General features: G+C 37.1%; 1 protein-coding gene across 1 annotated transcript in view; it reads right to left on the bottom strand.

Moving 5' to 3' along the window:
* Nucleotides 1–16,933, bottom strand: part of ERP44 (endoplasmic reticulum protein 44) — a gene marked incomplete at its 3' end in the record, with an annotated part of 79,035 nt that overhangs the window by 14,862 nt on the left and 47,240 nt on the right. Inside the window, exons 5-8 of the mRNA XM_080708507.1 lie at nt 8,191–8,375; nt 6,763–6,878; nt 4,147–4,204; nt 1,652–1,768 (exon numbers count right to left, since the gene is read on the bottom strand). Coding sequence (XP_080564633.1) covers nt 1,652–1,768; nt 4,147–4,204; nt 6,763–6,878; nt 8,191–8,375 — 476 coding nt within the window. The remainder of the gene's footprint in view (nt 1–1,651; nt 1,769–4,146; nt 4,205–6,762; nt 6,879–8,190; nt 8,376–16,933) is intronic.

The following is a 16,933-nucleotide window of genomic DNA, read 5'->3' as shown; positions in this document are numbered from 1 at the left end:
AAATTCTGACTTAATGGGCAGTCCTCTCCCCTCCAACCCCCAACTCTGGCTTCCCCGTTTCTTTTAGCACTGCTATTTCTTTTAGCATTTGCAGGACTAAAATGTCTCTCTTGAAAATGTTCCCTTATTCCACCCTATCTCTAAAGGTAGAAATGAGTTATCTCCTCTAAACTCCAAGAACATTTCTCAGTGCCCCTCATGTCGGAGGGCAGGGCAGGGGAATGTGTTCAGTTACCTGATCTGTACATGTAAAATACTGGACTGAAAGCCCCTTGAAAACAGGTAACTTTGTTGCACTCTCTTACAAATTTTTGCATATAATAACATGCAATCAACATATGACAAAAAGTGAAGAAACAAATGTTACTGAATAAACACCAAATTAAGAGCTAGAAAATTAAAAGTGAAAGCACATGTACATTACTTTACTGGACTCAACAAGCCCATGGATGAACACACAAGAGCTATCAAAAACAGATTAGTAGTTTAAAAATATACATGTTAATTAACTTGCTAAAATCAAGCCCTAACATGGTAGCTGGGAATTTATACCTCCTGCGCTTCTGAGTTTACTTGTAGCCACAGCTGCATACTCTTTACCACACAAGTATTAAGAAGGAGAACAAGACAAACAGATTTAAAGGAAACAAATATTTTCTTATAGTTTAAATGATATATTTGTTCAACATATAATTTCAAGATGATTAAAAGTACAAAGTACCAAGAGCCGGGCGTGGTGGCACATGCTTGTAATCCCAGCATTTGGGAGGCTGAGACAGGTTCACAGCCAGCCTCAGCTACTTACTTTGTAACTCAGTAAGACCCTGTTTCAAATTAATAAATAAACAGGGCTGGGGGTGTAGCTTGGAGGTAGAATGCCCCTGAGTTCCATCCCTGATACCACAAAAAAAAAAAAGAAAGAAAGAAAGAAAGAAAGACAGAAAAGTACAAAGTACCAAATGGGGAGGGAAAGATACTATTTGAGATTTTCCAAGTCTATTTAAATATTTAAACTTTGTCTGAAACTATACCTGAAAGAACTATTCCTAAAAGTAAGTGAATATTATGATAAAGTTTGAGCTTCTGAGCACTAAATGAGCTAATCCAATTAAGAAATATAAGCAATTCAGCTAAACATACACAAGGCCTGAGAATCAGGTGCATTGATTCGCTTGATAACTCTAAGCACAGTCTACCCCCTCTTTCAAAATCAAAGAGAAAGTCAAAATGAAAATGACTAAGAATAACAATTTAATTGCTTCTTTCTATTTTGTTTAGGTTAGATAAGAACCAGAAAAACCTTTGAGTGGCAAATAATTATTCACTGTAAATAAAATCCACAAAGCATTGCTACCAAAGAACATCCACTTTGATAAGGATCCTCAACCAGCCAGTGGATATCCCAGATGTATTTTCAAACCCATTTTTAAGGCTGTAGTGAATTCCTGTTACTACTGGGAATGCAAGAGAAGGGTTCTGGGACAGGAAAGGTGAGGAATCACTGGCCTGTATTATGAAATTAGCTATTATATAGTTGTGCTCACTGTATGATATTTTTTAACTGATAATTGTTCAAATAGAATGATGGGCAGAGGAAGCTTGTTCTTTTATACATCTGAATTAAGAATAACACACACTAGGAAGTCTGTACCTCTCCATTTTCAAATGTTATTTCTCGAACAAGAGGAACACATTTGTCTTGAATCCAATTGTAAGTCAGGTCAAAGTTTGCCATAGATCCCAAGTACACCATATCTGGAGCAGAATGCTGTCATAGAAACAGGAATAAAAAATAAAACACATCAAACTTGTGCTGTGGCAGGCATATTTTTTAATCCAGCTAGGGAACCCAGAATATTTATAGGAGATACAAAAGAAACATAAAGCATAGAAAAATAATGTCATAGACAGTTAAAAAAAAAAGGTAATTCTGTGATTATTAGGAACTTGATAATCTAACCTGTGACATATAAGCCTTCTGCTTCTCCTTGAATTTAGGTCAATTAACTATCAGTACCTTCCCCAAGGCAGGCAGGCATTGTGAAAAGACACTTGTCCATATGAATAAATTAAGCTAATCCTTAAGAGTTGACAATGTTAGAAGAAAATTCTGAATGAAAAAGCCTTGAAAAAACCAAATGCTATAGAGATCCAAGGCAAAGGTATCGCTCTCTAACACCAATTACCTACACATTTGTTCCCACATTTGCTCAAATCAATTATTTATGAAGTTTCTAAATGGTGATAAAAACAATATGTAACATTAACTAAGATTATTGTGTTGAAGCACTGTTGTAGGCCCTTTATATATGATTTATTAATCCTCTTAATGTCTCCAGGTACAATTATTGCCATCTCTTATTTTTACAAATAAAAAACTGAAGCAGAGAGAAGCTAAGAAACTTTTCCAGAGTAATAAACATGGAAGATAGCAGAATTTAATATTCAAACCGAGAGTCTGATTCCAGTCTGTCTGCCTTCCTTCCTTTTCTTCTTCTTTTCATCTCTCTCTCTCTCTCTCTCTCTCTCTCTCTCTCTCTCTCTCTCTTACTGGGGATTGAACCTGAGGACATTCTACCTCTGAGCTATACCTCCAACTCTATTTTGTTTTTTACTCTGAAACAGGGTTTCACTATGTTGATGAGTGTCTCACTACTTGCTGAGGCTGTCTTCAAACCTGCAATCCTCGTGTCTCAGCCTCCCAACTACTGAGATTACAAGTGTGTGCCACAGTAAGTAGCTACTTCTCCACTTACACACTCTCAAGTGCCACATACTTGTAATCCCATGCCAAAGCCTGTATCCTTGAGGATCAGATTACATTAGAATACATGTACTGGTTCCTGATCATCTGGAGATATGATACAATGTCAACTACTATATTAAAGAAATTCACTTGCAGAATATACAAGCAAATTCTCATGTGCTCTGGTTTGAATGTGGCTTCAGTGTGTCCCAAGAATTCATGTGCTGGGAGCTTGGTTCTCTGTGCAGCCATAGGAGAGGTGCTAGAACCTTTAACAAGTGTAGTAGAGGGTAATGAGGTCATCAGGGCCACTGCACCGGGACGGGAGTATTTGTAGTTATTCCAGGACCCTGTTTAGTTCTTACAAGAGCAAGTAGTTATAAAAAGAGTAGCTAGCTGATGGCTTCCTGTCTTGCCCTTCTGCATGTGGCTGTCTCCCTTTCTGCTTCCTTACCAGTTATGACATAGCCACAGGGAACAAACAGAGGGGCTATCTTGGCTTCTAGCTTCTACTGCGAGCTGAATAAACCTCTTCTCTTAAAAAGCACCTTCCTTCAGGTATGTATACCAACAGAAAATAGATTAAAACACTATCTGAACTCAGAAAAGCAAATCAACTTTCTAAGAAAAAAAAATTCTCTAACTATAAAAATTAAAAATTCCAGTGTAAACAAGCAAATACTCATGTGCTCTGGTTTGAATATGGCTTCAGTGTGTCCCAAGAGTTCATGTGCTGGGAGCTTGGTTCTCTGTGCAGCCATAGGAGAGGTGATAGATAATGTTGCTGTAAACAACATTAAATGTAAACTATTAGTTGAAAAAAATATCCACAGATTCCTATTTTTGTGTGTGTAAAAACAAAACCTTACAATCACAGAACTTGAGATCAATCTAGGAAGATCTATACTATGACTTTTACCTCTTTGTTGTGGCTACCATCATCTGGGCCTAACCAGCTACTTCTCCATTTATATACTCTCAAAACTTCTTAGTGAATGGTTAAAACAACCTAGCTGCTCCTTACTACCTAACAAGTCCCAGATTACTTTATGCCCTTTAAGATCTGAAAGCTTGGCTAGTATGACATAGATCAAAGTGAGGATCATGAACCACTGAAGCATATTTTGAATCTGGCTCCCAGACTGAATGCAAAACAGAGCAAAGAAAAAGCCAGGGGACCTCCAATCCCAGCTTTGCCACTAAATACCTGTGTGACTTCAGATTTTTGTGGCCCTACTTTCACTTTGAAACATTTAAATCAGAATAAGAAGATGCTTCCAAGTTCCTTTCTAACATAATGTTCTATGATTCTATGAGATTAAAAACCACATAAAACTATATGTTTATCCTATACATATATTTAAATATCTTATTAAACACACTAAGAAACAGCAACTTACCCCTGGTGGTTTGTAGATTATGCTGTCTCCACTAAATCTTTCTGGTTTTGAAACATCCCTAACAGGAAGGGAGAAACAGTAATACTTAAAAAAAAAATACTGCCAGCATATACCTGAGTGAAACAGAGTAAGTTCTGCAATGTATGAACTATAAAGATTTGAAAATATATACTTGTTCACCATCTTTCCCATTTAGAAGACAGCACAGTGCTAAGAAAAGTATGTGTTTAAAGAATAATTGAATACAAGGTAGGCAGGCTTATTAAAGAAAATTTTTACTTGGCTATTTTTTTACTTTATAAACCTGGATTGGTATTTTTAGCACTTCAGCTGTTCTGTCCCCAAACTGTTTTTTGTTTTGTTTTTTACTATGGATCAAGGTCATTAATTTGGTCACAGAAAGTAATAAAACATGTTATTTGCCTATAAGCCAGACTTGACCATCAATTTTCTACCCCTTTCTAATGAGATGAACTCTATGAGAAGCACTTCCAGATACAGGAGCAGCGAGGGCAAAGCTCTATGGCACAAGTGAGCCTGAGGAACAGCAAGGGTGGCCTACGCACCTCGAGAGTGGTGATATGAAAAGTACAAGGTCGAGGGAGTCCCCATCTACTCTACAGTGACCTTCAAAACATCACAGATAATGCTTACGATACAGCATATACACAAAGAAATTCTAGCCAAATTATGGAACCCACTTAGGTGTCCATCAACAGATAAATGGATTACAAAATTATGGCTTATACACACAATGGAATTCTACTCAGCAATAAAGAACAGAATGTCATCTGCGGGAAAATGAATGGACCTGGAGAACATTATGTTGGGTGAGATGAGCCAATCACTGAAAGTAAGGGGTTATATGTTTTCTCTTGTATGCAAAAGCTAGTGAGTGATCGAGATACAAGAGGGACTTTAGATAATGGAGGAGAAACTCCAGAGGAGCCAGGGAGGTGTCTAGGGGAAGGAGGGGAGTATCAATAAAGCAACCACCCCACTGATATTATGTGCATATGTGAGAATACCAATGTCAATCTCAAGATCTTTTATGGAGAATTGGGAGAGAGGAGGGAGCAGGGTAAAACCCCGCTAAAAGCTTGCTGTGTGCAAGTATGTCACTAGAGGACATGTACAGTTATAATGGGAGACTATAATGCACCAATAAAAGGATTTCAAAAAATCAAGGAGTTCAAGTCAGCCGGGCGTGGTGGCGCACGCTTGTAATCCCCGCGCTTGGGAGGCAGAGACAGGAGGATCGCGCAGGTTCGAAGCCAGCCGCGCGCGCTGGCTTATGAGACCCTGTTTCCAAATAAAAAAAAGTATAAAAAATAGGTCTGGGAGTGTAGCCGGGAGGCAGAAGGGCTTCCAGGAACCCCAGTACCACCAAAAAAAAAAAAAAAAAAAAAAAAAAAAAAAATCAAGGACAAAGGACAAAAGTTAAAATGAAGACATACTGGCCCAGAAATTTGGGTTCTACTCAAAACAGCTACTGCAACTGAGCCTAAGAGTTGAGCCAACATTAAAACTATTGCTACATGGAAGTCAAAGGATGGTTGAGACAGCTTCTAAGAGAAGAGGGACAAGGTCAGAACCATTTGAATGATTTCATTTGAAGAGAAAAAGAAGTAAAGAGGAAAGAAAGAGAAGCCAGAAAGGTAAGCAGCAAACCAGAGGAATTAAGTGTAAAGTACTGGCACAGCAGAAAAAGGAAAGGGTACATGAATGTAACATTCTTCAGAGAAATTAAAGAGGATTAAGATTGAAAAAAGGGCCACTAGGTTTAGTGATTAAGGATCATTTTGTGACTGTGCAGAGACACACTTCATCAGAGGGATTGAGGTGAAAGCCAGCTTCCAAAAGGTAAAGTTTTTCTTACTGTTAGAGTTTGAGGAAATCAAGGTAGCCAAGCATAAACTAACTTTTCAAAAACGTGGGAATGAAAAAAGATGAGATTGTAGCTCAAGAGATAAAAAGAGAGAGACAAGCATGTTTTTGAAAAAGAAAGCAGTTTATGAAAGGGTCAGGGTGGAAACATGAGGAAGCAGGAACAACTGACAGATCAAAACCCAGAGGGTCAGTTCCAAGAACACCAGTGAAGGGAGGTTGGCCTGAGAAAGGAGAACTGTCGCACTGGGGGTGTAGTTTAGTGCTAATGATTAGTACGTGTGCAGGCCCTGGCTTCGATCTCCAGTACCAAAAGGAAGATGTAAGAAAAAAGTGGTGGAGGGAGTGGGAGATGAAGACAATGAAGCCCATGGTTCTTAAAGAGAAAGACAGTGTGTCCTTTCAGTCTATTAACCTCCTCATACGTTAGCATTTTGCCTGGCATAAGATAAGTGCCAGAAAATCAGTTGAATAAAAGCATAAAGGAGTTCATTGTTAACCAGTTCATTTTTTTCTTCTTATTCACATTGTTAGATAGAATATACTGTTGAAGAAGAAATGAACTTTTAAAACCTTAAAAAGGATGGAGAGGTAGGTTACAAAGACTGGCTGGTGACTAAGAGGACTGAGAGCATCTTTGGAGAGGTCGTCTGCAGTAAATGACCATATTTAACAACTTAACATAGCAGCCATATTGACCTACAAACACACTCAATTTAAAATACTTACCCCAATGCAGAAAGGAAGGTACAGTCGTCGTGTAAAATGCTTGCTACTCTTTCAAAAACCCTATAGTTAGCAGAGTCCTTTTGCTCAAAATATCCAATAATATTTCTTTTGCTGCGCTGTAAAATAAAGTATCTAATTATTTTGCAAAAATATATAGTCCTATAAGTATGCTATCTCATTTACCCTTTTTTTCTGGCTACTATTTAATCATCTCCAATTGAAACATAACTATAAATACATATTTAGCTTTTAACACCCAGTACAAAATTATTAAAGATTACACTGGGTTGAAAACCACTTAAATACAATAAAATACATATAAACATATCCTAATATCAGGTATTAGATTATAACATATCCTAATATCATTTTTATAAACATAAACATCCTAATACCATTAACATCCTATAAACATATGTAAACATATCCTATATCATATATAAACATATCCTAATATCATTTTTTTTATACTTTGAGAAATGTAATCAGTGATGATCTTTTCTTAAATGATGTGACTAATTCTACAATCTGTAAAAACAGCACATCAACTGATAATTTGTGACTGCTGGTAGAGATTCCTCTATGGGTCTCTCACACTCTTAAATGTCTTACTGTATATGCCAAATATGAAGTTATGTCTTTGTTCAGGACATAAGGCAGCATTACTCTTGCTCTGAAATAGGGAGTCCCCAGCCCAGTGCTTCTCTTCTGTAACCTAACCTGCTACATGTGCAGCTATCCATTGGGACCCTCCGTGCTACCTCCTCAGGATTTGCAGGGAAAGAAAACCAACACAAACACACTCACACTGCTGGCTATGATGTGACTGAGGAAGATCTTTTTCGTTGACCCAGGAGTCCTATGTCTTCTGACAGCATCCATGAAATGTTAACTAGCTAATTTGTTAGTTTGTGGTAGCATAAAATCAAATATCAAACTTGATGGTGACTGGTGATTGTGGTAAAGCCCAAACCCAGTTGTTTTTGCTTTTGCATGCTATTTTTTAAAACACTAGTGAGCAAAAAAAAAAGGGGGGGGATTGCTAAGTTTATTAAGAAGGGGCTATCTCATAGGACACTAAAATAAGAACTATTAAAGCATATGTCCTAAATGTATCCTCCAAAGGAAATATGGAAACTCTGATTGTATTTGCTTAACTTTAACTTCTATTTATAATCTGTACTTGCTTTTGCCCTCAATTAATTCAAACTATGCAACTTTACTGTATATTATATATTTTATCCAGGAGTTCGATAAAGCACTACCATCTCACTTGAGAATAATTTTTAAAAATTGAACCCATTAGTTTTATACATGTCAAACCCACTGTAATGAACTGTAATATCTAGATTCTTCCTTTGCATTAGAAAATTTGTTTATATTAATTAAACATGTGATGTTCATTTGATTTAGCAAAAGTTAACTTACATCGAGAGTGCTGATTTCTGCTAAGTTCTCAATTTCTTGAATGGGGTCACTTTTTTGTTGCCTGATGTAATCTGCAAGTGCTTTCACTGATCGCTGACCCCTGTATTCTCTCTTCATCATCATCCCATTACGAAACAACTTGAGGGTTGGGTATTTGCTTATCCTATATCTCTGGGCTATTTCAGCTAAAAGAAGAACAATAACAACAAAATTAACTTTAACTTATACTTGGTAAGGGTGAGCCCATTAGCCCAACAGTCAAAAAACCTTACAGTTACTTAATGAGGTAATTTTTGGTACATGTCATTCTTCTGCAGTGAGAAAAAAAATCATAACTTTTATTTATATTGTTTAAGAGGCCAGGATCTAGACTCGTGTTACTTGAATTTATTTCTGAAGTTTGCTACTAACAAGCCATGTGAACATGTAAATTCTATTAACCATGCCCTAGTTTTTCAACTATTACAATAAGAATGATAGTTTCTATCATATAAGGTATAAATATTAAATGAGATATATAAATTTAGAGCACAGTAAGTATAGCATATGAATATCTGACTATAAAAACAGCAATAAGGACTTCAGGGAAGATGGCAACCAAGGGAAGCAGCAAATATTAGTCCTGCTGACACCTGCTTTCCATTGCCTTAAAAAAATGTTCTTTCAAAAGCAAGAAAACACCATAACTTTAATTTTTTTCTTTTTTCTTTTTTTTTCTTCACATCAGATGAGTAAAGTGCCAACAACGTAACAAGGTTCAGAAAGGAGGCACTTTTCACACAAAGGCATGAATACCCAATCATAATGCTTATGACCCAAAAGGATAAACACATTATCTCTAATTTCTACTATATACTACCATACCAAACTCATACTCTCATCCTATTCGATCCTATCTGTGGCTTTACCCTATTCTTGCATTTACAACTTCACATCCCTCCTCACTCAACCTTTACTGGTGAATATAACACAACTTACCATTGGATATACCAGCTGATACCTAGAGACTGAGAGAAATCTATCAACAGATACAAATTTCTGAAATCATGAGGAGAAATAACAAGGAAGCAATGAACTCCCAAACACCACATTAACAGAACCTGACAATGGACAACACAGAATTGCAGAGAACGCCAGAAGGACAAATCAGGAATGCAACGGTAGAAATTATGTAAGACGACCGAAAAGAATTTAGAGAGTTTGAAATAAATAATGCAATTACTGAAGTGAAGGCATCAATTCAAACTATAAACAATAGATTAGACCACATGGAGAATAGAATCTCACTCTTAGATGATCACTCCAAAAACAAACAAATAGTATATAATTTAGAAAAAACAATCTGACAGCATGAATTGGACATTGAAGAGATATGGGTCCATCTTTTTTTTTTTTTGCTGTACTTGGGATGGAATGCAGGGCCATTTTATCTCCAAGCTACATCCCCAGCCCTGTTTTTTGATTCTTTATTTTGAAACAGGGTTTCACTGGGTTGCGAAGGGCCTCAGTAAAGTAGCTGAGGCTGTCCTCAATCCGCGATCCTCCTGTCTCAGCCGCCCAAATGCTGGGATTACAAGTGTGCACCACCATGTCTGGCTGGGCCCATCTTAAAAGAGCTAACTTAAGAATATAGGCATAGAAGAGGGACTTGAAAGTGAAACCAAAGGGATCAATAATCTTTTCAAAGAAGTAATATCAGAAAAATGTCCAAACATAGAACAAGAGGTTGATACACAGGTACAAGAAACTTAAAGAACCCCCTTTAGACAAGATCAGAGTAAAGGTTCACCACACCACATAACATTCAAACTGATCAACACCGAAGCCATGGAAAGAATCTTAAAGCCAACAAAAACAAAAGACCAAGTGACATTCTCAGGCAAACCAATTAGACTCACTCCAGACTTCCTAACCCAAGTCATGAAAGCCAGAGGGGCCTGGAGTAACATAATCTAAACTCTGAAAGAAAACAACCTGCAGCCCAACATTTTCTACCCAGCAAAACTATCTCTCAAATTCAATGGGGAAATAAAAATCTTCCACGACAAACAGAAGCTGAAAGAATGTATTCCAAATCAGACTAGAGAAATACTCAAAGAGATTAACTGCAAAGAAGAAATAATACATGAACCAGAGAAAGAAAAATTTCCATCAAGCAAATAACTAGGCAAAGAACAAACACTACCTCAAATAGAAGTTAAAACTCAAAATGTTAGGAATTAAAAATCATCTTTCAATAATCACACTGAATGTAAATGGCCTCAACTCCCCAATAAAAAAAAACATAAGGTGCCAAAATGGATTAAAAGCCAGAATCCATCTATCTGTTGCAACAAGAAACACACCTTACAAGTAAAGATAGTAACAAAGATAAAGGGTAGTAACAAAGATAGTAACAAAGATAAAGATATTTAAAGATAAAGGGCTGGAGCAAGGTAATCCATGCCAATGGACCTCAAAGACAAGCAGCAGCTACAACTATGATATAAGACACATTAGACTTCAAGCCCAAGCTTATTAGAAGAGACAAAGCATGTCATTTTTTACTAGTAAAATGAACAATCCATAGCCAGGCATGGTGGTGCACGTTTGTAATCCTAGCATTTGGAAGGCTGAGACCGGAGGATCGCGGTTCGCGGACAGCCTCAGCTACTTAGTGAGGCCCTTTGCAACTCAGTGAGACCCTGTTTCAAAATAAAGAACAAAAAATTGTGCAGGGGTTGTAGCTCAGAGGTCAAATGCCTCTGGGTTCCATCCTAGACCCGCAAAAAAAAAAAAAAAAAAAAAAAAAAAAAAAAAAATCCAGCAAGAGGAAATAACAATAGTCAACATTTATGCCCCAAATATAAGTGCAGCTACTTTCACAAAAAAACTCTTTGTGACAATAAGTCACACAGAAGTCCCAATACAATAATACTGGGAGACTTCAACAGCCTTCTCATACCATTAGACCAATCATCTAGACAAAAGGTCAGTAAAGATGCTTCAGACCTAAAGAACACCATTAACCAAATGGACTTATTGGACATATAAGAATATTCCACCCAACTACAGCAGAGTTCACATTTTCCCAGCTGCTCACGGAACCTTCTTCAAAATAGATCACATCCTGGGCCACAAAGTGAGCACTAGCAAATTCAAAAAAAATGTGACATACTTCTCTGTGTCTTTTCAGACCATAATGGAATGAAACTAGAAATCAACTATAAAAAGACCAAGAGAAACTACATAAACCTATGGATCCTATGATTAGGATTTAGAAGGCCCCCGAGCTGTCATGAACACAAGGTAGAATGCTGAGGTGGGGCTTGGCTGCAAGGAGGGATCCCTGAGGGTGTGGCCGTGGGGACTATATGAGATCTCTCCTTCCCCGCTCTCACTCTAAGCTTCTGGCCTCCATGTAGTCTTGTCAGCTCACTCCCTCTCCAGCTCCCTGCTGCCAACTCCAGAGCTCTACAGACTTGACCTGACATGGGCTGAACCTCTACATTTCTAAAACTGTGAGAAAATAAATATTCCTATATAAGTATGGCAGTGAGAATGTTGACTAAGACAATACACTAGAAAAATAAGAATTCTTATTTGCAGATAATTTTTCTGGGTTCAGAGAAAACCCAAAAGGTATCTACAAAAGGATTTCCACTTCTAGGCAGACAGTAGTAGGTGACAGAAATCTGCTCCTATTTAAACAACTAGGGAAAACTAGATTTAAAAAAAATTACACATATAAAGATATCAGAAAGTACAAAGCAGTGACAACTAAGTGAATCAAAATTCCAGAAAGGGAAGCACCATTCCTAGGTGAGCAAAGATCACTGCCCATCTTTTTTCATATAGTTTTCTTGTATGATTACTTTTGGAAATCAAATCTGCAGTTGCAGATTTAAGGCTCAGGATTACACCTGCAAAGGAGGAAAGAGAGAATAATCAGTGAAGCTCTTCATAGCCACCGTGGCCGGCAAGGCAGATGGAAAGGGCCCTGAAATGTAGTTTCCCCAAAGGATGTTTTACTGAGAGCTGGGGTAATAAAGGGCACTGGGTAAAAAGAGGGTTGAGAAAAACACAGTATAATTTCTGGCCTTGTGATCCTTAGGAGACAATGTCTACTTGAGGAAAGACTGCAATCCTGCATGAGGGCCTCAGAGAGGCAAAGACCCCTAAGAATCTGAGGTTATATAAGCCAGGAAACATAGATGTGAAAAACCATGAATTTTTAAGACAAACTATAAGAAAGGTACTTGTAATATATGCTGGAAACAAATGATTTTAGTAAGAATATATATAAAAAGAATCAATTTTAAAAGACCATCAAAAAGATAAGTGTACTAAGGATATTTTATAGTTTATGAAGCACAGATGCCTAATAACCTAAGAACATGCTCAACTATAATCAGAAAGTTACAAATTAAACTACCAGATAAAATTTTGTCCATCAAAATTATTGTAATAATAAAATTTAAACTTAAATTCAATAATAGCTAGCCATATGAACATAAAAAAGTCCTGCGAGGTCCAATTTAGGTTCACATTCAATGTTACTGAGGCTTAACTAGATGAGCTGGTTAATTTACTTAATTTGCCAGGCAGAGACAAAGGAATATTTTAATCCCCAAAGGAAAAGACCTAGAAGGAAAAGAACTAGTCTAATAGGAATACCTATTTTCCATATGTAGTTTAAGGATCAGTATGAAAATGGACAGCAAGGGAATGTGCCAGAATGAACATATTGTTTTTAACTTTCTAAACTTGGTGAATTAGCAGACATGATGAAGAAACAATATGCTAACACAAATATATATAAACTAGGAAGAGAATAAATACGGCTGCAGACAGGCTCTAGTGTTGTAAATGCTCGCAGAGCTTTAATTCTATCCTGGTTTTGAAAAGCAGCCAGAGAGACATAGAGTTGGGCTTTCAAAGTGTTTGCATGGCAGTCACAAAGAACCAGAATGACTAGTAAGGTAACTACTGCAATAATCCTGGAAGAAATAACAACAGTCTGTTTACAAACTTAAACATTATAACTTCTATGCTGCCTTGTGGTAATGGAGCAAAACATTGCAGAGGACTATTTTGAGATTAAATAGTTTATGCCTTCATTCTTAACAATATCATGGCAGCAGGTATGCTGCTTAACGAGGTGGCTTTTAATTATTAGGAAGCAAAAGCCTTAAAATTACATTGATCAATAATGAGACATAGAGATGACTTTTTATAAGCTCTGGCCAAAAGTGATTTTAAGGTAATTACAATGTGACATTTTGACAATATAACAAAGAATGACTTAAGAGGTATAATAAATGGAGTTTTTTTTTTAACTCAATAGATCAAATGTTAAAATAAATGTCAGAAGAATTGTAAATTTCAGAAAGTTAACAGCTCCCTCATTGGAAAATTAGCATGCACTTTGGCTTCAACGGTCACTTACTTTTCCTTGATGTCCTTTTCTTCCTGTCTGCTTCACAAATGCCTAGTAGGGGCTGAAGTGGGTAAACTGCTTCCAGCCCTATCTCATCAATGTCCCTCCCTGCTACGACCATCCATGGCAGTTCGTACAAAGAGGCCAATGATTTCAACAGGAAAGTCCTACTGTTCTTCTGGTTCCAGAAGGAGGACCACTTTTGAGTATGTGCCACTTCCTATTACCAAATCATCCCCCTCTAAAGCAAGCAGCAAACAATCTACCAAAAACAAAAGCACAACCAAATAAAACCCTAACCAGAAAAACAAAAGGCAGGCCTAGAAGTTTACTCAGAACCCAAGCTTAACCTGAGCATCCTAACTTTATTTTGTGGATATGAACTCTTCACTTTATATTTTCTTATTCTTAATGTAGCATTTATGTGTAGCTCTTATTAAAGCTTCTTGATTTCCAATAAGGAAGGTTCAAGTTGTACCCGAAGACAAGACGGATAAGAGTAACTCGGGGACAGGGAAGCATGCTCTACCTAACTAAAGGACAATAAACAAAGAATTTCCTAAAAGTGCTAGTGGAAATCAGAAAGTTCTGCACTGACCAGAAAATAACTTATGAGCCCCTCCTGCTTGGTGCCATATAGCCTCTAGCCACTGGAGGTCAGCAGAGAACCTGGTCCCACCAATGGCTACTGATGGGACCCTCTAGATCCAAGGCAGCAAGACCATCAGAGTGATAAAGCCTACTCTGAAACTTCCCAAACTACCCAAACAAGATTGCGAAAGATGAGATGTAATAATGCTCCACAGTTAAAGCATGGCCATGTTTTAAGTATGTGAGTGTGTGCTCACATACGTGCGTCATGTGCATGTATGGAAGTGTGAAGACATTTTGGAAACAGGCAATCAAAAAGAAGAAAACAAGAATTACTTGTAATTCAACCACTGAGAAAAAGCACAATTAACATTTGTTTCTTTTACATATACATATACATACATACACACACACACACACACACACACACACACACACACACACACATATATATATTCTTTTCTTGGTGTGCTATAATTATATATCATAGTGAGACTCAAAGTGATATACTTGTACATGCATACATCCCTTGGAATAAAAGCTACTTAACAGTGTGACATGTCATAATTGAGGGGAAAAAAAACTCTGAGGCTAGTCAAATAAGAAAGTGTTAACTAGCATCAATGCTTGCAGAATTGCTCTCAGGAACTCTGAAGAAACTCCTAGAGAGTAACATTCCTTAATCAAGAGTATTACCAATACTTGATGATGGCATGAAGTCAATACTGTGTGAAAAACACAGAAAATGATGTAGGAGAGTCAGACTCTGAATCTGAAGGTGTTTCACAATTACTTAAATAAATTTACTTCCCTTTTAAGGAAATATAGTAATAATATAAAAAACTACATCTAAATGAATCAAAAACAGTTTTCATGACAAAAATTTTTAAATGGTTAAAACATTTTTGATGCAGTTCAGGTTTTCTCTGATTCTGCAGATGAAAATAAAATTATGCCTCATAGAAATGATGAGTTAGATTTGGTAAAATATGGTAGAAAATTCTTTGTTGTATTGTTGGGAAATAATGAGATAATCCATTTTAAGTACTTAATGTATCTACAAAAGTAACAGTTCATAAATGCTAACTACTGTTTATTACTCATTTATCCATCTATCTTTTCAACAACTACAACTGAAAACCTAGTATTTGCTAGATAGCAATTCACTGCTAAAGATAAAGGAGTAGAGACAAGGTCCCTTTACTTATAGAACTTACATTTTATCACGATTAATATTACTACTACTGCTGCTGCTAATACTATTTCTCATTGTTTCCACAGGCTAGAATCTCAAATGAAAAATTTTTGTTGTTGGGGCACAGTTTATCTCTTAACTACACCCCAGCCTTTTTTGCTTTTTCTTTAACAGGGTCTCACTGAGTTGCTGGGGGTCTTACCAAGTTGCTGCACCTGACCACAAACCTTCTATCCTCTTTGCAGGTTCGTGGCAAACCTCAGCAACTGGGAGTACTGGCATACACCATGGCAACCATCTTCAAATGAGATACTTAAAACTCTTAATATATAATACACACACCAAAAAATGTGTAACAGTTTGGAGATGCTTAGAGTACAATATAAGTTTGCTCTATGCAAGGTATTAACAGTAAGATATATGTCTAACAGATATGCAATTTCTCTTCATGGGTCCTACAAATGGCAGAAGCTCCGCAAGACAAGTGAGGACACCTGATCTGCTCCAGGGCAGGGACAGAAATGGCCTCTGGGCAACAGAAAGGGGTTGTTCCTCAACATTCTCCTCCTCTTCTAGTTGCCCTGACTCTTCCCTTTCCTCTTCCTGTTCTCCCCACAGCTTGTCTATTCCTTACATTAAATATAGCAAATGGAAAAACTGGGTCTTAAGGGATAAGCTCTATGCTCTACAACAAAATTTTAAAAAAACAAAAAACTTGAGCTTAAGTAACTGTAAGCTTTCTGATGACAATCCGGCGTCAAAGGAGGTTCCAGAAATGTCTACTACAGGCAGTTCCCAGCATTATTATTTTGTAGGTAGAGAGAGAGATCAGTAAGGCTGCTAAATCCAGTTCATACACAGAAACAGAAGAGCTGACTGGGTGGAATTAGCAAGTTACACCCACTGTTGCTTTCATTCTTCATCTAGCTCTTCCTGTCCCAGTCTCCCGGATGCTGGGATTACAAGCGTGCACCACCACGCCTGGCCTGTTGTTTGATTTTTGATCTCACCTCATCCCCAATTCTTAAAGAGGGCTGGTAAAGGGGGAAAAAAAATGCAACGAAGCCTTTGCGAGTTTCCCCAAACAGGACAATATGCGAGGCTTCTGGCTGAGATTTCAGAACTAAATTCAAGCATGTGGTATCTCAATTTGAGCTTGTATCACACTTATGAATTGACAAATAACCATTAAAGATTAAAAACTCATATGCAAACAAAGGTCGATTGATCTATTTTGACACAATTCACAATTTCTTTCAACAACATTTTCTTTAAAGAAACTGTGTTGCATCAGGAGTGGTGGCACACACCTATAATTCTAGTACTTGGAAGGCTGAGATAAGATTTCAGGTTCAAGCCTAGCCTCACCAACAAAGTAAGACTGTGAGGAACTCTTTCAAAAATAAAAAAATATTTATTTCACAAAAATAAAATAAGATTGCGGTGTAGTTCCGAAGTAGAATGTCCAATCCTGATACTAAAAGAAAAAAAAGAAGAGAAGAAGAAGAGGAGAAAGAGGAGAAGGAGATAACAGATAA

This window comes from Muscardinus avellanarius (assembly GCF_963383645.1).
Source record: "Muscardinus avellanarius genome assembly, chromosome: 13".
Taxonomy (NCBI): domain Eukaryota; kingdom Metazoa; phylum Chordata; class Mammalia; order Rodentia; family Gliridae; genus Muscardinus; species Muscardinus avellanarius.
Note: the sequence above shows the minus strand (reverse complement) of the source record. Positions and strands in the feature narration are given on the sequence as shown.